The 23,579-nt window shown below is 36.6% G+C and overlaps 1 protein-coding gene across 1 annotated transcript; it reads right to left on the reverse strand.

The window, feature by feature from the left end:
• Positions 1-780: 780 nt before the first annotated feature.
• Positions 781-6,830, reverse strand: LOC134750383 (uncharacterized). The gene is made up of 5 exons (XM_063685545.1): positions 6,588-6,830; positions 4,578-4,715; positions 3,484-3,607; positions 1,598-1,826; positions 781-1,260 (listed from the first exon to the last, which is right to left on the reverse strand). The coding sequence occupies exons 1-5, from the start codon at positions 6,821-6,823 to the stop codon at positions 995-997; spliced, it is 993 nt and encodes a 330-aa protein (XP_063541615.1). The 5' UTR covers positions 6,824-6,830; the 3' UTR covers positions 781-994.
• Between the last annotated feature and the right edge of the window lie 16,749 nt (positions 6,831-23,579).

A 23,579-nucleotide genomic window follows, 5' to 3' on the forward strand; every position in this document is an offset into this window, starting at 1 on the left:
AATATAAAAAGCTATCATATAAAATTGGGTGATTTTAGGATCGTGTTTTATAGGTAAATCAACTACTTATTTTACTAAAGGGGACGCGTAGATGACAGCATATAGCTGTTAGTTTGTAGTATAAGCTTAATTAATTATTGTTGTTAACAATAATCCGCACAAATTTTAAACTTCTTAAAGGTAAATGAAAACAATATTCATTGTTCATGTAATAAATTATAGCGTTATATTAACCAAACAAGTATCACAATGCTTTACTTTTTTTAATTATATTGAAATTGTTATACCTTCAAAACGAGGAAATTATTCAATTAAAATAAATTTATGAAATCGATACATGATATATCACATATTTAGTTTATATGCGTAGGTACCTATACTCTGATTAAACATAACGATGAGTATGTTTCTCTTAAAAATTTAGTGTCAATAATTATGGTCCAGCCAGAAACTAATAAAAAAAAACTAAAAAAAAAAAAAACTAACTAACTAGTAAAACTTTAATTTTTTAAGGTTTACACAGACATCTAAAAAATAAGCTACTTTTACAGGAACAGGAAACACTATATGTAGCAGTAGCACGCATGTAACCCGTGGAAGATAGTTATATACTTTGTTGTAAACCGTACTGATAAATATTTTGAAATATGTCTCACGATACTTTAAGTGCGACTTTGTTGTTCCTTAAGGTATATTTTTTAATGAGCTAGACACTTTTTATATGTTGTATACATTAAGTAATCAGTTAAAAACGTAAACTAAATTGGTAGATCTTATCATATATATTTAATTAATTACATAGAAAGTGGTATCAGGCATGAAATTAAAGTAAATAGTAAAAAATCTAAAGTAAATTATAAAGTTACGTTTATAATGCATTGCGGTTATCTCATTAAAGACACTAACCCAGACATCAGTTCATCTAACTATGCCACTATGTAGCTACTGTCTTTTTTACCAACAATCCTCAATTGGATTTAAAAAAAACTGAATATCACACATTGAAATCCTTATCAGTTCTAATTCTCAAAGTCCGATATGCCCCATAGGTCCCCTCATCCAAGTCATCATGTCGGTGCAGGGATCGGCAGGAGTGCGTGCGTGTGATCATGTCGTAAGACCCTATGTTGCCGCGCACGCGCACGGCGCTCTTATGCCGCGTTCGTGCGCGCGTTTCGGGCTTTAGGAATGTGTCGTAGTATTTACGTTCTTGAGATTGTAGCCACTTTGAGTTTGAGAGGAGCTTCTTAGTCCATTCATCTGAAAAAAGGAGTCATTCAAATACTATATGCTATGAAATTCAGGATTGGCAGACTTAGAGCGCCTACAGACTATAGTTACAAAAAGTGGCGCTTTGAGGCGTATTAAATTGAGATGATGGATGATGATGTCATAAACAAAAGCAAGACGATGCCCAAACGAACGGGTTTCTACTTATAATACAAGTGATTTTTTGATACCTAATAATCATTATTGCTATCCTTTATTATTGTTGTATAAGGACGCACAAATTAAATTAAATCATAAGGGCTCAGTTTTATTTACATACGAACGAATCCACGAGTACATTATTTTAGGTAGTAAAATTAAAGATCACCATTTAGATCCTTCATGGCTCCCGCCTTCCCGCCATACTCATAAGGCAGCCCTTCAACAGGGAAGTAGTCCACACCCATAGCCGTATTGATCTGCTCGTCACCCGAGTGAATCTGGACCACTTTGCGTCGCCAGGGGTACAGGCCCAGGTGGAGCAATAGCAGTGACATGGTCTTCAGGCGCTGGGTGTTGATCACGTGGACCTCGGAGAAGCGGGTGGGGTAGGCTGACTGATATAATAGATGATTTGATTAACTTAGTTGATAGTGTTTCTAACTATAGAGGTAGCGGTTGTAGGGCAATCGTGGTAGCAACAATATTTAAGGATGAGCTTGAATGCCTTAAACTTTTGTTCTTTAAGGGCGACTTGCACCATCCACTAACCCGGGGTTAACTTTTTAACCCGTAACCCAGTGTCAAATTGTACTGGTAATCATGGTAACTACAAAAAAAAAAGTTTAACCAGTTAACCCCGGGTTAGTGAATGGTGCAAGTGGCCCTAACTAGTCTTAGTTAGATGTAGCTGGTTGGATGTGGCTGGTTGTGTTGGTGTCTGTGGCTGGCTGTAGTGCTGGTTGGTGTGATGTGTGCAACTAGTGTTGGTGATGTAGGTATTTACAAAAGAATACCGTCGTGAAGTAAATAGCTACTGAACACAATAATTGAATAAACAAATAGTTCTGCATCTGAACTATCTGTTTGGTGTTTGGAAATTCTAAATCTACTTCTGCTTATCGAATTACAGCTGATAACAGAGCGATACTACTATTATTTAAAAATATTAACCGAATTTTTATCTTATCTATAGATTTTGTTTCGATTAAAGTGGTCCGTAAAGAAAGACAACTTCTTGGCTTAAAAATCTACGCAAATGTTACCAAAAAAGCACTCCATCTATATTGCTATTTTCATTGCCAAGTTGCATAGCGGTAGCAGACGGCATCCTAAGAAAATACATTTTGTACTAGTCTTTATACTAGTGGCACCACAATCAAAACCAATACCTAATTAAAATTCCGTTAAACAAACACTACCACGAGCGGTCTCATCTCTCCGGCGCATGGCAATTATGGAGGCATTCGAGCGAGAAACCCACAGTCGTGTGCAGCCAACCTAATTGGGTCTCATCTCCGAGCTAAATATGTCGAAGACGTGTTCTAACCTATTTTAAGTTAAATTTAGAACCCTCTTCAGCAAGGAGGAAAGTTGTTTTTCCGACGACTCCATTTAGTAGAATTAAGATGTCGAAAAGTTCGTTAAAAAGGAGTATGTATTTTCGTGAATTAAGCCGTAGTTTAGCTTTATAGAAAACATAGGGTGTATTGCTCTTTTTGTGAATGTTTGACGACATGACTGGAATCTACATACTCGAGCTTTGCCTCTTTGTAAAGCGCAATGGAGAGTATTTCACAAAACTGTCCTCAATTAATGATAACTTGCGCGTGCAATATAAATATAATTATCGTATCCCAAAGGTGAACAATAAACTTATGGATAAAAGTGCCTACATTGCAGCAATAAAAGTTTTTAACAAGTTGCCTGTTGAAATAAAGTCAGTCGAATGCAAACAATTTAAAACCATTCTAAAAAATGGCTTATTAGTAGAGTGTTCTACAGCATGAAAGAATTTGACGCTTATGACAATAGTGCATGCATGTATTAATTTTGTTATTTAGTTATAGGTTAGTCTTAAGTATATTGTACGTCCGTGATGGACAAACTGTTGCATCCTAAATGTATTATTGCCAACATCTCTGTGTACACAGTTATACAATAAATATTATCTTATCTTATCTTATCTTATCCTATCTTATCATACGGTGAAACAAAAAGCAGAAACTTAAAAAGCAGAAACTTGCTAAATAAAAACAATGATTAGGCATTTACCTTCATACACCAAATGAAGTCCTTCCAGTAGGTGCCTTTAAAATGATTCTTGATATGAGCCGGCTGTAAGTCAGTAACATCTATAAACACTACTTCTTCTCCTGGAGTTTGATCTTCTCGTAACCTGAAATGATTAGGCATACGTTAATTTGATTTATAAATGGGTATTGACATATTAAGGTTGACTACAAATGCAACGCTGAGTTAAAAACTCATCCACCTTTCATTTCCACGCTACGAGTTTATGTTAAAATTTTGTCGCTAGAATTTTAGTTAGTGTTTTAAATAATGCTATTTTTGTAACAATTTATTATCCATCAAATTAGCCCTTAATTTTTGTATAAAGTAATTTAAGTAAGTTGGCAAGTTTGGCATATAAATATTCTCTCCCTTTCGTTAATTTACCCGTCCCAAAATAACTTCTTTTCATCAAATCAAAAGTTCCAAAATAATTGAAATAGACAATCTATTTGAATAGCCAACTAATATTAAGTTACGAAAACAATATTAATTATTCAAACTGTTATTATTTCAAAAAGCTAAAAGGATAAGTAAACAAGCTACGATAGACAACAAAGGAAACTAATATCTCTTTTGTCTGACCGTTATAATAAGAGGAGTTATTGGAAATTCGCGATAGATAAATTACTTTTCGCGCAAATAGGTTTACAAAGGATAACTACAGTGCGGCCAAGATAGTACTAAAGGCACCGTATTTACAAAATGTAATAGTTTAATACATTCGCAAATGTCCACCTTCATCAAACATTTCGGTGAAGCCATCGCTGACCGGTGGGACAGATCAATTAATGTAGTAATGGCCTGGCTAAGATCCAAAATTATGAATTCGATAATTTGAACCACCAGTTTTGTAACTACTCTTGTAGTTTAAGTAGTTATGTAACTGTTTAAAGAACTTTAATGTTCTCTAGAATTGCTAATTAACTTCAAAAACTGTTCCCAACGTTTTTTCACACATGATATTATTATAATCCAATATACTCATCTAGCATATATAGGCTTTTGGCGATACCGTGTGTCTGATCTTACTTCTTAGTCTTACGTTCTGATCAAAATGGCTACATTGTGCTCACCGTATATCTAAGACCATGAGCCAGCGGGCCAGCAGCGCCCTCGCTGAGAGAGGTCTGTCTAGAGCTGTCGGCGCTGGTAACCGTACCAACGTCATACGTCGTCCGCCAACGCTGCGTGCTCGGAGGGGCACTATGTAGCTGGAAAAAGAAACAGATTCAAGTTTTTTTAATTCATTTAAACGATTGTTTTAAACCTCAAAGATTTTTTAGTTTAGTTTCTAAAAGAGTCGGTAACTCGTATGATACTCCTGGTGTTACTAGCGTTCGTAGGCTACTGCAACCGCACACCATCACCTATCCTTGTTTGTCACCGACGTGATAATGAAAATAACAATTTCCAAAAAAGATTTATGTCGTTCATAATTCAAAGAAATCCTAGATAAACTAAATATATGAAATACCTATACTTTCGCTCAACTTAACTTATTTATTACAATTGTTTATGAAATGTGCTAGTTCGTTCAACTATGAAGTTCTTTGTAAACGTTCTACAATAATAGGAACGCAAAAGCAATTTTATAGCAATATGCTACGACGCTTTTCATAGGCGAGTTGAGTCTTCTTGTGCATATGTATGCTCCGTTCATCCGTATTTACTGAAATATTACTTTCAACGAGTCAGGGCACCACGATTTCAAAAAGATTAGGACAATTTATAACTCAAAATTTGTGTAAAATTATAAAAAGTAGGCAGTGTATGTATTACCGTCACGTTACGCGTATGGAAGCCACTTTAAATAAAAATAAAAAAAAATAAAAATAGCCTTTATTCCACCATAATTAAGTACATTTTTTTATTATTATGTATTTCCTTTGCATGCATAAAGATTCTAGTTGCACATATTGTATTGTATTTAGAATATAGAATTGTATAACACAGGTAAGTGACTAGTAGTAGGTATTATTTATAAAATATAAAGATTTAATTTAACATTCTATTTCAATTTCATTATCTATTTTTATCACAGTCTTTTAAAATTAAAGCCATTTTCACTATTTTTTTTAATTATTTTTTATTTATATTTTTATCTTCTTCTTCTCCGGCCTTGTCCCATTTCTAATCTATATTTATTACGTACATAATTATATGGGTCCTCCCATATAGTTATGGAGCTTAAGGAGGAGGAGGAGGTTAAGCTTTAAAGCCCTTAACTGTGGCTACGTCGAAACGAAATACGCGAACATAAATAACTGTAAGACAACGGTTTTTGAAATTTCGTTTAAAAATGTTCTAAGTTTAAATGAGTTTAATGTTTTACACGATTTCAGAAGTCGCCTAGGTAAGGTTACTGAAGTAATATATTAAGGTCATCAATTTCCCGTGCTAAATTACACTGGTTTCGTTAAGAAGTTTAACTACCGCCCTCTAGCAACTGTACAGAATTACATAGCCTTGTTCGACTATTACGATATTCCCAACCATATTTCATATTTAAATTTTAAACGGGGCTAAACTTATGCGTACTTGTTTTAAACTCTTAGAGATTGTTGCGTAAAGCGAACGGAAAATGGAACTTTAGTTAAGTCATTAGTCTTTAAACTGTCATAAAAGCGCCGTATCATCCGTGATATTAGCGATTGTAACTTTGTGGCTGCTACCGGGATAGGCATTGTTTTAATGTGGGGCCTACATATTAATTCAAAAGTGGTATATAGTAACCCCGACTCTGATCAGTCAACTATACTTGACGGCCTCCGCTGAAGGTAGACGGGAATAACTCCAACGTGGCTAGTTTGTCAAGAGATGCAGCAGGGGTGAGGTTTTTTAATGTATAAGTCAACATTTCATGATGCGTAAGTTCGCATCATGACAGCTAGACAGAATACCCTCGTCATCCGGATGTAGCTTGGGCCATAGTTCAGTTAGCCCGCCCGGGCCTTTGGCCTCGTTATACCGTCTGACACGCTTCGTGGCCTTGCCCTCATTTGTACTGCATGTGGTCAGGAATAAGTCCAACGAAGTTAGTTCGCCAAGACACGCAGTAAGGGTGTGCATTATTGTTGACTTACGCATCTTGACAGCTAGATAGAATATCCTCGTCGTCCGGATGTCGTTTGTGCCATAGCTCAGTTAGCCCGCCCGGGCCTCTGGCCTCATAATACCGCCTGGCGCGTTTGGCGGCCTCGCCTTCGTCCCCGCTGCAGGTGGTCAGGAATAAGTCCAGCGTGGCTAGTTCGTCTGGTGAGGCGGCGCGAGTGAGATTGTCGCGGGCCCATCGCTGGGAGAACGAAGCTGCCGGCGACATTCTGCGTCTGGAAAACGAGATTTTGCTGTTGTTATGCTAAATTACATATTGTTCACATTTTTACCCGACTTCAAAAAAAGGAGGAGGTAATGACTTCAAACGTTTTTTGTACCTGTTACCTCAGAAATACGTCATTTATAAATCGATTTGGAAAATTGTTCTTATTATATGCGCTACGTATTATAAGCGCTAGCATATACCTAAAAGGATATTTTATTTTGTTCTTTTTGAAGTCGATTTTTGTTTTTGAAGAGATAAGCTAATATTAAATCACATTTACAAACGGGTCTATCGCGAATTTATTTTGTTACCTTTATTTACCGACGTTTCGACACAGGTTTCACTGGTCGTGGTCGCGGCTAACTGACGTCCCAGCAAAATGTCAAAACAGAGATTTGTGTGACTACCCCACGAAAAGTGCATTTAAAGTTTGAGGTAGACATCACATTTTCAAACCACCCACTACACATAAATGTAATGTACACACAATAGTCCGATACGCAACACTCACAACATCCGCGTACACATCCGAAGATAGATCCCTTGGCTTTACTTCTGGATCACTGGTCCCCAAGTTGCCGATAAGTTAAAACCATCTTCCCTATTAAAATTTCTGGGGTGCTTCTTGATTTCAATCGCTTCTCGCACAACTCGAGGATAATAATGGCGTTCAGTGGAGACAACTTTTGGTTTATGAAGCTCAATCCAGTGATTTGCGCCGCATGTAAATATAGGTAGATGTTCAGCGATCGCGGACTTGTTTACTTGGCGATTTTTTACTGCCGCTATGTGTTCTTTCACTCTCTCTTGCACACTTCGTTTGGTTTGACCAATGTACACACTTCCGCAACTACATTCTAAGTTAAAATTGTATACAAAATTACTGACTTGTATAGTTATGAACAGAAAACCCTCATGTTAGTAAATACCAAGTTAGAATATCTCTATTTCTGACCCTATCTGTCACTCATCATTTCTTAATCCGAAAGTTCTTCAAGTATTCCAATTTTTTTTTATTACGTGAGTGCAATAAGGAGAATTTCTGTTCATGTTTTGTTATTACCAGGTTTTGAATTTATGTATACTTTAAATAAAATATACCAAGAACATCCTCTTATATTCTACTTTAGTCTGCAGCGACAAAGTTTGGCGAAGTTTAAATTTTCTCAATAAGAATATTTCTCTCAGTTTGCAAGTTCTGTTTACGAGTTAAAAAACTTCTGGAATACATTTCGAAATAAAAAAATTATAAACAGAACCCCTAGTGTCCCTGCCTGTGAAGCTGATGGTCTTGGGTTCGAATCCCGGTAAGGCCATTTATTTGTGTGATGAGCACAGATATTTGTTCCTGAGTCATGGGTGTTTTATATGTATTTAAGTATTTATATATTATATATATCGTTGTCTGAGTACCCATAACACAAGCCTCCTTGGGCTTATCGTGGGACTTAGTCAATCTGTGTAAGAATGTCCTATAATATTTATTTATTATTTATTTATTTATTAAATGTACATTTCATTGACACGAAAGAAATTTACACTAGAGGTACAGGTAGGTGGGTAATAAAATGTGTAGTTAAAAACTTATAATTTACTCTTTATAGTGCGGCTCCTTAAATAGTTCGATGAATGTATGGTCCCATCCGGCAGAAAGCACAAAACTTAGCATGCATACGAGTATTAGCTTTTAGGTTTATAAGAATAAATAGAAGTAGAAACATGCCGAGAAGTTATTGTCCGACTCGCACTTGGCCGGTTTTTTTAAACGAATAGCCTTAAAATATGGGAGCATCAGGTGCTTCCAGGTTTCAAATTGGTTTTCTTTTTTAATATAAACAACCTCATCTGCCTCTTCCCCCATCTTAACCCACTCCCTCCTTTATAGTTATCTTGCACAGAATTTCCCTCAACTGTAGGAAATGGAAATATATGACAATGTCGACGCGTTCCAATATTTGCTCCTTTTGAATCGAGTCGTGTCGCTACCTATTTTTTGTGGAGAAAAATGTAATGCATTGACATTGCTTGTAGACCTTGACGCTTCTTTGGTTTTGGCTAAAAATATAGGAGTCAGCGTTAGTAAAAAATATTTTTTTAAATAGGTAAAACCAGTCATAAGACTTCTCGTAGATTACGGTATGGGAGATGGGATAGCGCTAGGGTATCGGCACAGGTTGCGTCCCAAACCAACGGCCGTCCCATCTTCCATGGCACGTGGGTCATGCCGTCGGGTCTATATCGTTGTCTGAGTACCCACAACACAAGCCTTCTTGAGCTTACTGTGGGACTTGGTCAACCTGTGTAAGAATATCTTATAATATTTATTTATTATTTATTATTAAAACCTTAATGTGCATGTTCAGATATTTTTGAGCACCTTGACCGCTCAGATATGTGTAATAGTGAATGTACCTAAAATGTTTTGAGACAGCTTTGCGAGTGCTTAAGCTGCAAATGATTGTCAATCCGCAAGTTTCTTACATCTTGAACCTATATTTACCACGTGCCGGTTTTTACGGAGTCTGTCCGCCTTTCACGGCTAGTGCCTTCGCCCTTGGGTTTAGCTTGAACGGTTTAGCGCACCCAAGGGATTTAGAATATATGGTTTCATCTAAAAAATCTAGAAGGGAGTAAGCCCAGAGGGAATAAAGGAGCGTTGTATGACGTTTTGGCGTTGCTGTACCTAGTTATACTAAAGATTGTACACGATGAAACCCGGCCACGCGTGATGTGGTAAATCTTTTAAATAAATGTACATTTTCAAGCAACACTTTTTCTTTAATAATTTGTGGTTATCAAACTACATAATAAAATTAGAAACATAATATAAAATTATACCTTATTACATTTCACAATAAGTACCTAAAATTTTTTCTGATTGTGTTCAGATTTATATAGTTCTGAGGTGTTTTAACTTTGAAGTAAAACAACTTTCAGTGCTTGGAGTAGAAAGTTTTCCTGACTACCTCAAGTAGAAAAGAGTTTCAAAAAGATGATATTCCAGTAAGCATAAAACAGCTTATGAAAATATAAAGACAATTGTGGCATTATAGTATGTACGAAGCGAGTGAAGATTATAAAAAAACGCTGGGCAAAAAATTTAAGGTATGATGGATGGATATATTTGGCGAAAACTCACAGAAGCCCATACATTGTAAGTAATAAGATTGTATTCTTATTATAAATTACAATAATTACAGATTATTATACTAAAAGAACTGCTTAAATATGTGCATTCGGTCAAAATATATACCAGCAGGCGTATTATGGATGACTTTATCCACGTGATAGAATAACTGTCACTTTTTAACACCGCGGGATTGAAAGTGACGGACACCGTTTTATCACGCTGTCACGTAGACAAGAACGACCATCATATCCCTACTGATCATGCATGGCCGGGTTTCATCGTGTACAGTCTTTAGTAACGGGGCTCTGAGCTGTGAACCTTGCAATTGCAAATAATTTACACATGGCGTTTTTCTATTATGATCTTTTATGTCAAAATTATTTTAAATTAGATACACCAACGTATCATGGTCACGTTTTTGTCACTTGTCACAACATGCGTAACTTTCGCACTTACGTACTTGTTAGAGCGTGACAGAGGTATGGTGACAAATGATAGACAGCCGTCCATCTTAGCCCCACTGGTTGGAAGTAGAAGTGTTGAGTCATAAATGTAGGTATATCACCAAAACATTTAAATAAAACAGCTTCACGAATCACTCGCTAGCCATGGACAACAAAAAAATATTTCCTTTGTAAAAACAGATCACGAGATTTGTTAACACAATTGAAATTAAGTAGTTTAAACACCTTTAAATGATGATGAGGTCATTTTTGTTAAAGATAAACTTTTTATGAAAACACGACCTATTTGGTGCAGTAAAAAGATCGTTTCTTCGGTTTCAATGATGACGGTGCAGCCCTATCCAACTCGTCTACCTCTACCCTGTAGTAGCGTCGTTTTCTTGATCATTTCTGTTTTTAAGGAATGTGAGCCAAACGAAATAAAATAGGTTAGCGCATTGGGGTTACTTCGAAAGCGGGGTAATACTGAAAATGGAAAATATCTGATCTGTCTTCTCGTCTGTCGTAACGTTGTCTGATATTAATTAAAACTGTTGTCAAAGACATCAAATCTATAACAGTTTTAGATCAAGAAATCAAAATCAGGATCCAGAGAACTAAATTTGTTTTGAGGTTGGTCAGTATTAGGCACTATGTTAAAATTATACAGTTTTAAATCCGGTTTAATTGACTCACCAAACAAAGACTGATATATAAGAAACGTTGAATGACCTTTGAATAACAATAGGAAGTCTAATTTTTAACTTCACTTTTTATCGGCTTAACATAGATTTTATCGATCACAAAACTACGCATTATTTTGTACTTTAAACACTCATGCTAGTCATGATGCTCGTTCAATTGAAACTTTAAGGGTCCCCGGCATGCTCGGTTCTCCATACAAACATAGTTACGCTCTCATTTTAAAACGATTAGCTAGTTTGCTTTAAACTTGTAAGTACAATAAGATAAGGTATATCTATGTCTGTAATTAGTTTATGTAGCTTCAGATACCAGTTTAAAAAATACAGCAAAATTTTTTTCATACAAAACTTGTTTTTGCTCTATTTCGTTTGTTTTATAAACTGGAGCTATATAAACTAATTATAGACCTAGGTATACCTCATATCATTGTATATGCAAAGTTTCATTACAATCCAACACGTAGTTTTAAAATGAGAACGAAACTACGTTTGTATGGGAAGGTGAAGTTCGGCCGAGCTTGCCGGGGACTCTTAACTTATTTAATTGCCCGGAATATTAAGTTGCTGAAGTGTAAAAGAGACATTTTACTTAAACTAACGTTCTTTTGGACTATTAACATGAGTCCTTCTGTCTCAATAGAAGTAATTTAGATAATAGAATAAATCACTGATGCGATACTCCTATTTCAATATTACATAAGTTAAATCCCTAAATGAAGTCTTCAGTCAGATTCATATTGATCATAACGCAACCATAACAATTTTTAACATAATATCGTGTCATAACGTTCTGGGTTATTATACACAACATGATATGTTATTAACTTATTATACACAGCAACACGCGCATAATTACATGAATGACACAAATTTGACAGTTGACACTCAAACTCCGTGGCTCAAATTAGCCAATCCGACCTTTCCGTGTTGCAACATCCCGGCATAGGCGTGTAATGTCAAGGGAATGAGATAGGATATGCATTGTTTCGTGCTCTTTGAATTTCCTTTCCATTTGCCGGTATTTGGGTCGGTTTGTTTGTGGAAAACAAGCAGCCTGACGGTAAGCTTAAGAACGTATTCATTTTCATTTCAAGTATGCCTGTAAGTGAAAAACCTATGTGCTGTGTTGTTTTGGCTTCCCTTTTCGAAATATTTAGTTCGGAATATGTAAGTTCCATAATAGGTCTATCCTCGTAAGGCCTACGGTGCTACCCGTTATACTAATTACATACTTAAATGTAATTTAGACCATTTTCCATTGAAAGTTTCTTTTATTTTCTTAAAATTAACAGAAAAACATGCAATTTTAATAACAAAACTTCCGTGAGACACAGACATATTAAATATATTAATAGCTCCTGATGACGCTCCTCGGTACGGAGTGAAACATGTCGAGCGTTTTCGACTTAAAACACGTGAGTGACCCGTTATTAATATATTTAAAAACATGCAAGCCTATTTCCTTCACTATTTCTTTCAAATTCAACTTGCACTTTTTTGTACGGTGTAGTACTGTACTTTGATAATGTAATAAAGTGTTGCCAACGCGCTCATGCTAACGCCGAAGTTACAAAAGTGCATATACGTTGGTGATCGCTTTCCATCAGACGAGTCAGCAATCGGCAAACTATAAAAAATATCCATCACTGTAAATGTGTAACATCACAAAAACCATAATAATAACAAAACTGATGTTCCTGATTTACTTTGGTTAAGCATCATCAGGTTCATTAATAATGCCGGAATAACAACTAAAGGAAAATTAAATGCATTAAAATGAACATACACGTAAAAAACAGGCGACTATGGAAGCAGAAAAAACCCGGCCAAGTGCGAGTCAAGGGTTCCAGACCATTACACCAAAAACGGCAAAAAAAATCACGTTTGTTGTATGGGAGCCCCACTAAAATATTAATTTTATTCTGTTTTTAGTATTTTTTTGTTATAGCGGCAACAGAAATACATCATCTGTGAACATTTTAGCCTGGTGACAGTCGGACAGACAGACAGACAGCGGAGTCTTAGTAATAGGGTCCCGTTTTTACCCTTTTGGTACGGAACCCTAAAAGACATCACAGATACTTTATAAAGTGTCTTAGTGTGAAAAGCGTAAACTGCCACCCAATGATTTTCGCTTTGTAGACTGTGAAAGTAGAAGTTTTAAAGGCTACGTCAAAAGTTTCGTTTATTGGACAAAGATTGGCAGAGATTTTTGAACTTTCTCTAATACAAAAGTTTGAGTCACCTCCTACTTATGTACCTAGTGCTGACAAAGATTTTATGACATCACAAAATATCACGGGAAGCTTTTCTTACCATCTTAATGACAACTACTAGAAATAGCTTATTTACCAGTGGTCACCAGAATTACCATTCCATTCACCTCCGTGACGTGACCGGTTGGAATTGCTTATTACACAAAAGCACAGATCACTCACCTCTCTCTACCTACTCGTTGATTGAATAATATGCTATCCTATGCTATCCTAAAACTACTGTCGAACCTCCTAGTGGGAATTGTCTTAGGATGTAGGCTATATGTACTGTTTTAACTTTGTCTGTAAATCTTATTGGTCTGTATCTGTTTTTTTCCCCAATAAAGAAAAAAAAAAAAAAAAAAAAAATATAGTGAAAAAAAAAAAAAAAAAAAAAAAAAAAAAAAAAAAAAAAAAAAAAAAAAAAAGAAAGATACTCGTATGCAGACTACACCAGCATTTTTGCAGTAGTATTGCAGCGCGACATTACTTCCGACTCCATTGCTGCCGCAAATGTCAAAATTCCGGGAGGCGACATCGGCAGTAATGCCGTGCTGTAACACTGTTGCAGTCATGCTGCCGACTGCATTACTGCAGGAAATGTCAATATTACACTTATATTGACAGAAAAATATTCTCAAGACGACTTCGCCATTTTAAAGTCCTACCGGAAAATCCCCTTGTCATCATCATATTCCTTGCATTGTCCCAGCGTTTTGCCACGGCTCATGGGCCCGCTTGGCAACTAATCCCAATAATTTGCGTAGGCAGTTTTTACGAAAGCGACTGCCATCTGACCTTCCAACCCAGAGGGTAAACTAGACCTTATAGGGATTAGTCCGGTTTTCTCACGATGTTTTTCTTCACCGAAAAGCGACTGGTAATAATAACAGTATCATGATAGCGTTGTTGGATAGGTGGGACTCCCCTCTGCTGCAGCAGTGGACAAAACTCCACACTGCAGTAAAATAAGTTAATTTATACTTAGATATGTAGGTTAAGATTAGTTTTGTAATTCTTCTAACACTATTTTATAAGTTAATGTAATATGTAACTAACAACTATGGATTTATGTCCGAAATAAAATTATTTTATCGACCTCTGGATTGCAAGTCACACGCTCTTACCGCTAGGCCACCAGCGCTTCCCCTTTCGGAAAATCCCCTTGTAACGCTTGATAAAACGTAGTCTTTTGAATGTAGTCTACAAACAAAAGGCAAGAAATATGTCATGTCGCTCGTTTCGACGTATTTCAAGTCATTAGACGAAAATTGCGCTCACAGTGAGTCATTGACTTAGGTCGTTGTCCTCTGGTCAATTACCTCACTGTCATGTTCCTATAAACATAACATAGCTGTTAAGCCTAAGCATAATAATAAAAACTGTCAACGTATTTTTGGGCCACCCTGTAGATATAGTTTATAGTCGTGTCTCCATTATCGCATTAGTGATAGGTCAGAATCCATTAATCCCAGATAATGGGCGAGTTACTCCGCTCCGTTTTATCCTGCTGAGGTCACGATTATCTTGGTCACGTAATCTATGGCCAGCCCGCGGTGTACCGAATATTAGTGTTGTTTACAACTTGTCGTCTGAGTTTCTGAGTTTAAAAGCCTAAATGGTAGAGGTTTAATCCTTCATTATTTTTGATATGACATTAACTATATCTTTTTTATAGGTTATAGCATATTTACTAGTCAGAACAGAAGTATTAAAAACCCGCGGCTTTCACCCTGCGCCGATTGAACATTGATGTATTTCTCGCATAGGTAGGTACTGTGATTTGCTAAGGTACTACTATCTATTACAATTTGGTAGGAAACATATTCCCTTCAATCCATTTATGTTTGTTTGCTCTTAAGCATAATAGAAAATGCGACACGATATTCAAAGAAACATTTATAATCATTCATCCGGTATTGCAGGCGTCCATAGGCTACGGTAACCGCTTACCATCAGGCAGGCCGTATGCTTGATTGCCACCAACGTGGTATTAAAAATTCATGTTTGCCGAGGTGCGCAGACGGCTTCGATAGCGCAAGGAAACTGCCTGCGCTGCTTAACAGTGTGCGGGAGTAGCAACAGCATGTCAAACATGATATAGCGGTTCTCAAACGTTTTTGGTGACGGAACCCTTTTGGAAAGCGAAATATTTGACGAAGCTCCAAATAAAACATTTTCGTTCGTCACTGTAGACCAGATATCTATAACAGAGTTGGTTTATTATAAGTATTATCGCGGAGAACAGAGGCTTTGAGAATGGCTGCTGTCCTCTTATGCGAAAAATGAGCCAGTTGACCAAATCAGTTTCATATATTGATTATTTAAACTAACATGTAGGTTAAGTTTTAAATAACAATATTTGGACCATTAAGTACATACTTTTATATTGTGTTGTCTTTTAAAATAAATAAATTGAAATGTATTGGATTGAATAAATAAAAGAAAAGTTGCTTTATCAATAAATGTTATTCGTTATCCATTAGCTGGTGCAGGAAATCACCTCGCTCCGACCTTCCGACTGGTACTTGTTTCGCGTTGGACGGCTTATACGAGTATCGAGAAAACACCGTTATACCAGTATTATAGGACATTCTTACACAAATTGACACGTCCCACGGTAAGCCCAAGGAGGCTTGTGTTATGGGTACTCAGACAACGATATATATAATATATAAATAATTAAATACATAGAAAACACCCATGACTCAGGAACAAGTATCTGTGCTCATCACGCAAATAAATGCCCTTACCGATATTCGAACCCGGGACCATCGGCTTCACAGGCAGGGCCAGAGCGGTCGTCACGTCATAACCGTTGTTGTGACATAATTTGTTTGTAATTTATGACGATCATTGATAGTTTTATATTTAGATGCATATTCAAATTGTAATTTCATGTTATTAAACGGTTATGGATGGATATGATCTCTCAATTGTCAACAGTGACATATATATATATAATACTTGCTGAACAATTGTTGGTCAGTTTGAGGAGTACAGCCTACAGCTTAATTTATTGCTCCTGTTACAGAAAACACCCGGTATATTATAAACTGATCGGCGATTGGCCCTAGTCTCACCTGATGGAAAGCGAAGACAGGGCCTAAGATGGAGCTCACAGGTTCAGTAATAGCCTATTCACTTTTGCTTTAAAGATACCGAGTTCATATTGATCTGTAGGCCGAGCACATGATTGGCGCGACAGTATCTCGCGGCGAGATAGACTACCCGTTTTTTTCTAACTATATTAATATAAGAGGGAGAGGTAGTCTATCTCGCCGAGAGATACTGTCGCTCCAATCATGTGCTAGCCCGGCAGGGAATACAAAATTCATAATAATTCATAAGCATACCCCAGCTTGACTTGGTTTGGCGCTTAAAAAGTGCGAGGACAAGTGAAGTCGATATCGACAAAATTATGACCTAGGGGCATGGCACAATGCGTCCGATTCGCACGTCGCTCCGAAGTTTGAGTGAGACAACGCTATGCGCATATTATAGCGACATCTCACTCGCATGTCGGAGGGACGTGTGAATCGGACCAGTGTACCATGTTCCTTTAAGACAGTACCGTTATGTAATTTTTAAATAATTATATATTATTCGTTTTTACAATAAAATTAAATAAATTATTACTTGATGTAATTTTAATTATCAATTATCTTCAGAACAACTCCAGTCAATGTCAGATGTCGGATATTTACTTTTTTCATGCTTCCGGTTTGTCAAAGGACTGTCTAATTTTAAACATAGACAGAGAGAATCATACTATCTTTGTCTTACACTAGTTCTAGCACCCAACAGAAAGGGATGAGTATAGTTTTTTTTTGTTCTTATTTCTTTTACTCACAAATTGGTTTGACCAACTTTATTGCCATTTTCAAAAGTTCCTTATCAATAAATAAAATAAATATAATGTTACCCCAATGCACCTTACTACGTTTTCGTAAAAATAATCGTATTAGAGTGCCTTAAGGGCCCCTTTAGGCCCCTTCCGCCGGACGATATCGGCCTGTGAGTTGTTCGAACTGTAATTTTTTTTTTCTAACTGACAGGCTGATATCGTCCGTCGGACTGATAGTCAGTGGGCGCCTTTAGACAAAGCTTTGGCATTGGGTGTCATATTCTAACATGTAAACATACTAAATATAGTAAGTAAATCTACTTACGTTTTCCGTAATTGTACAGCACTCAAACAGACCGATTTGTAAACAATTAGCAATGCCTCAGATGTTACCTTATCGATCAATGGAACTCTCATTTGGGTATGCTAATTATCACTAATTTGTATACTATTAGAGTACACTATAACAGAGTTCACTAATTAGTGCAGAGTGTACGTAATATACCCACGTATGTACCGTCAGCATCCATAGTAGCAAAGATAGATATAACTCCGTAATAGATAGATACAGTCTAAGGAAAAAACGTGCCTCGAAAATCACGAAAATTTGATTCTCGATCAGATGGCGCCACTAGTTTAGGCCAACTCTCGTATAGAGGGCGTTGACGGTTTCGTTTGTTATTTAACAATTTTAACGCATATCAGTGAAAGAACATGGGTCAAAATCTTAAAAATAATTAATGCAAATAAAAAAATCATTTCTCCATATTTAAATACATTTTAACGTATTTTATAAATCTTCATTCTTAGTTTTAAAGTATGTCGATAGATGGCAGTAAATTTACTGTGGTTACAAAATTTACTATGACAGTACCGCTCTATCTTATTATATCCTGTTTGATAGTAGTGTATGCAACAACACGCTAAAAGCCCCTGCCCCCCTCGATTACTTTTTCAAATAGGGATATCTCTCTCTCTGTCTATAGCCTTATCCCATCATTTGGGGTCGGCTCTCCCTTCTTCGCCAAGCTATACAAATACAATACCGGGACCGGGAATTCCCGGTTCTCGCCATACAAACTCAATACCGGAAGCATTCCCTAGCCAAGACGCTCTGTCCCGGTCCCGGGTTATCTCATGCAGATGTGATATTTGCATCTTTCATGTCCTTTTTTATGGTAGCTATCCATGTTTGGAGGGGTCTTCCTCTTCCTCTTTTTTGCGCCGGAAACATTTCGAGTACTTGTGTTCTTGTGTCGGGTGGGTGACTCATTACATGCCCGTACGATCTAGGTCGACCTTCCACTAGCTTCTCTTTGATTGGTTTTACCCTGAAGCTACTACGGATGATTCCAAATAGGGATATACATGCAGTGTGTAAATTCAATACGAGCGAATATTTAAACGGTGGTTAGCATAGGATCCAAGAAGTATATATTGAGATACATTTTGCTCAGAAATACAATAAAGATATTGACCATATAAAAAAAATCGTCCCGCAATGTAAAAAACACACAAGTCACGAGATAAGAGCGTTTTAAAGTAACTGTCAACGTTTGTTGGCAGTTACTATAAAAAGCTCGTAATATCTCGTAATGCCATGTCATGTTATGTCTCGTAACTTAAAAAAAACTTAATTAATGATTACACGGATAAATTCTATATTTGGTATAATTTATTTGCAACAGTTTAATTGTTGTATTTTTATATAGATGGGTATACGTAACTCTATTTTGATAAGTTATCAATTTATCAGAGAATGGACATACATTTAACGCGTAATCTGATACGCTACTTTTCATGCTGACTGTATACGTACAGTCAGTGCCCTAAAATAAGTATCCACTTTTTCGAGTTCCGTACCCAAAGGGTAAAAACGGGACTCTATTATTAAGACTCCGCTGCCTGTCTGTCCGTCTGTCACCAGGCTGTAACCGCTAGACAGTTAAAATTTTGCACAGATGATGTATTTCTGTTGTCGCTTTAACAACAAATACTAAAAACAGAATAAAATAAATATTTAAGTGGGCCCCCCATACAACAAACGTGATTTTTTTGCCGTTTTTTGCGTAATGGTACGGAACCTTTCGTGCGCGAGTCCAACTCGCACTTGGCCGGTTTTTTTTGTGCTACAGTTGGTTACTCAAGTTGGCACTTGCTGTAGAATTGAACATAGTACCGTGGGGTATACGAGGAAGGTTGGTTTACGTACTTACGACAGTTACGACCATAGTGATACAATAGAACGGTTTTTATGAGTTTTACAAGCCTTGTAAAACTAATGCGCATTCACTAAAAGTTAAAACACTTAAAACAAACAAAACCATACTATAATGTGCTATAGTGGAGGAGAAAAAATAATCTATTTAACTTTCTTATATAAATGGGAAAGTGGGTAATTTATCTTGTAAAATGTTATTGGAGAGAGCAATGCGCCGGCACACACGGACGAGAAAAATAATAGTTATTTGAAATTAAACTATCGTGAGACATATTTAAAAATATTTAGATCACTACGGTACAGCCGCCGCCTGGGGAAGGACTCCCGAAGAGTCCGAAACATGTCGCCAAAAGCGACTAAAAATAATAGTGAGTGAAACCGTAGTGATCTAAATATTTTTAATCGTTATTTGTTTCACAAGGGTGCAAATGGTGAAATGCTATATTCTTCCAATCCTCATGTATGGCTCCGAAAGCTGTCGCGCAGAAGATTTGATCAGTAAATTACAGGCTTTTGAAATGTGGATTTATCGTATATAGAATGCTTACGATAAAATGGACCGACAAAGTTAATAACGAAAGAGTCATGTTAATAATGAAGAAAAAGATGGAAGTCGTAACAACTATTAAAGGAAAGAAAGCTTCATATTTCGGGCATATATAGGTATAGAAGCTTAAAATACGACTTGTTAAAACTAATAATTGAAGGGAAGATTGAAGGGAAACGAGGACGTGGCAATAGGAGAATATCATGGACAAGGAACACTGGTTAGACGTGGACAGTACAGAAAAACTAATTCGCATGACTACGGATAGAACGGCATAAATAGGCATAAGATCGCCAACCTCTGGGACACAACATTGATTGATGATTGACCCTCTAACATTGATACCCGAGCAAGCGAAACATTCCAAAATTGAACCACGAACGTAGCGAGTGGTTCGAAAAATGGAATCTTGAACGTTGCGGGGGTTTCAAAGCACGAGGGTTAAACAAAGTTTGCCACCGAGTGAAACTCGACAAATTTTACAACACCAACACAAGGAAAATACTAACTGTAAAATTTCAAACAAAATCAAAACAAATCATTACAAAATTAATGTTTTTAAATATCTATCATTCAAAATTATCATTTAAAATGTCAATTCTACCAGCTAACGTAAGAAACCCACTCAAAAATTTCATTTGATTACTTTGCCCCATATGTGGATAAGATGCTACTTTCTCATCAGTTTTTGAACAATCAAGAAGGCCTGTACCAGCCGGTGTAGTGAAAAATAAATTAAAACTTATAAATGTAACCAACAAAGTGAACTTTACTTTTAAAAGAAAGAAACTCAATTCAATAGGATTGTCTGATAATTGTATATTCGTTCAACGTTATAATACCGAATTAAGTATTTCTAAGTTGGAATAGCAATATAAAACGAAACACGGAACAACCGGGTTCGGTTTTCCCATCGCGCCTTTTCTGGTAGGTATTATAAATATCTCGCATAATATATTTTATACCGGCAAAATATATTCTTGTCACGTATCAGGAAATATTACCTGTTTCAATTGAATTTCAATTAGAGTGCACTCATGAAATACGTATTTTTAAACCTAGCATTTTAAACACATAATAATTAATTAATGATCCTTAATTCTAAATAAACTTGCAATAAACCATCACCATTTTACCCTAGAATTATTAAAATAATCTGAAGTTACTAAAATACACAAAACTTAGGATACAAAATCACATAATACTATGTTACTCTCATTCAAAAAAATACGCTAGAACCAAAACAAAAACAAAAGAACATACCGAAGCGTGCGTGCGCGCAGACGCTGCGCTCTGAGCACTACTGATCGATAGTCACTTGTTCCACTCCTGAGCCACTCTGCCCTTGACCTTAACAGATTTGGTGCATACTGTGTAGTAGAGCTTCAATAACACACTGCAATTTTTTACTGTCGTATCTACTATCGTGGATCGTAGAATCTTTTAAATTCTATTGCATTTTATGCTTCATAAGAAATGAAGTAGTATTTTTAATTTTGCTTTCAATTGTGTCGTCTGTGTGTATGTTGACATCTCATCTTCCTCGTGTTGTCCCGAATTTTTGCTACGGCTCATGGGAACCTGGAATCCTCTTGGCAACCTAACCCCAGGAACTGGCGTAAGCACTAGTTTTTACGAAAGCCTCTGCTACCTGACCTTCCAACCCAAAGGGGAAACTAGGCCTTATTGGGAGTACTCCAGTTTCCTCACGATATTTTCCTTCACCGAAAAGCGACTGGTAAATATCAAATGATATAGCGTAGTTAAGTTCCGAAAAACTCATTGGTACGAGCCAGGACGTCCTGGCACGTGCCAGGGCTTGAATCCACAAGCTCCGGATTGAAAATCAGATGCTCTTGCTCCAATGCGACGATAACAGTTGTTTTCGTGAAGCTGATTGCTTGCAAACATTGTAAGTACTTCTTATTTATATACGTACTTACTCCGTCGGCTCAGCGACCCAAAATGAGACTTGTATGTTTTTTCCAAAATCTATTAACGTCAATCTTCATTAATTTGAAATTGAGGGAAGGTCTTCTAAGACCATTTTCGCGTAGCTGCCCTCACTGACCCACTAAGAAAATCCACCCTATATATCTTATGTTTTAATTCAGCCAGTTCGATTTTTTTTTTTTGTGAATTGTAAAAATATTTTTTCGTCATCCAGTAACGAGCAAAACCATTAATATGACATGACTTGTTACCCAATTTATATATTTCTCTAGCTCCTCAACTAAAAGAAAACTAAAGTGTTAATCCAAGAAACACACAAGTTTCCCGTAATTGGTTCCCACCGGGAACGGAATTTGGCCTTATTTTATGACGGCCAGGAATCGGCAGGCCATTTTCTTTGATTAAATTCGACCGTCTCTGGGGATCACCTCTAGCATTGGAGGAAAAGAAGAAGTTGAAAATGTCATTTTGTTATCATGGTTCGCGTGAATTTCACTCGTACTTGTTCGTACGGTTCGTACCTACATGTATTGGAGCGAGCGAGAAGCACGGGCAAATGACAATAAAACGACATCACTTAAGGGGCCCACCCATTACCAGTCCGCCGGACGATATCAGCCTGTCTGTTAGAACAAAAATTTGACAGTTCTGAACAACTAACAGGCCGATATCGCCCGGCGGACTGATAGTCAGTGGACACCTTTAGATATCAAAAAGTACGTGTTAATTGGCCTTCTGAGCCTTATAAATAAATACTCTAGATAATGGTTTAGAATTATTTTTATATACCCTAATTTAGCTTTCAAAATCAAAAATACGACTTTGGCATGTCTGGTAAAATACATATAACATGAACATGAATGAAAAACTTAAAAGAAAAGATAACGTATCTGAAGGTAAAGTTTAATTTATATAATGAAGTGCATGGGTACACAATATAATAATGACAATGGACACTTCTTGAATTTTATCCGACATGGTTCCGTGAAGTTAAATGAATACCTTAAGGTGTATCTGGTTATCTGTCAGTATTAAGGTCACCGTCCGCAGATCAATAAAACTGCCAAAACTCGAACAGCTGGCGGGACCCGGGAACCTGACGCGCCTGCGTACAACGGAGTTGCCAGTGTAGAGCTGCTCAAAAAACTTGAACATTATTTTTTATGATAAAATATTCTAACGGATGAGTATTCAGGATTACAGCAAATATCGGTACTGGAGGTAATATCCAGCATTTTCAACTTCCTTTAATCATTTTAAACATTGAACGAATCACTTAGATTGTTGGCAGTCCTCAACTGTGTGTTACTCCAGAAACTTCCTGCCTCACACAGCTAAACTGTCGCCCGTGGTATTTCCGAACCGATACGACCTTAAAATTTTCAAGTTAGCGTACTCTCATCTTAAAGTAAAATTAACGATAGCTAAAAAATATATGTACTATTCCCTTATTTTTTATACCCTTGATTCTTTTTATCTGTATCCCACATTACCATGGAATCTTTATAAAAATAATAAGTAGGTATTTAATTTCAAAATTTAAACCGAAATGCAAGAAATTACGATTGCCAGCATTCGAAAATCCTAGATTTTGTAAATGGCCAACATGGAAACACCGTTTCGAAGTGTCAAATGTCGCGAAATATGGAGCGAATA

This window comes from Cydia strobilella, chromosome 19, assembly GCF_947568885.1.
Source record: "Cydia strobilella chromosome 19, ilCydStro3.1, whole genome shotgun sequence".
Taxonomy (NCBI): Eukaryota; Metazoa; Arthropoda; class Insecta; order Lepidoptera; family Tortricidae; genus Cydia; species Cydia strobilella.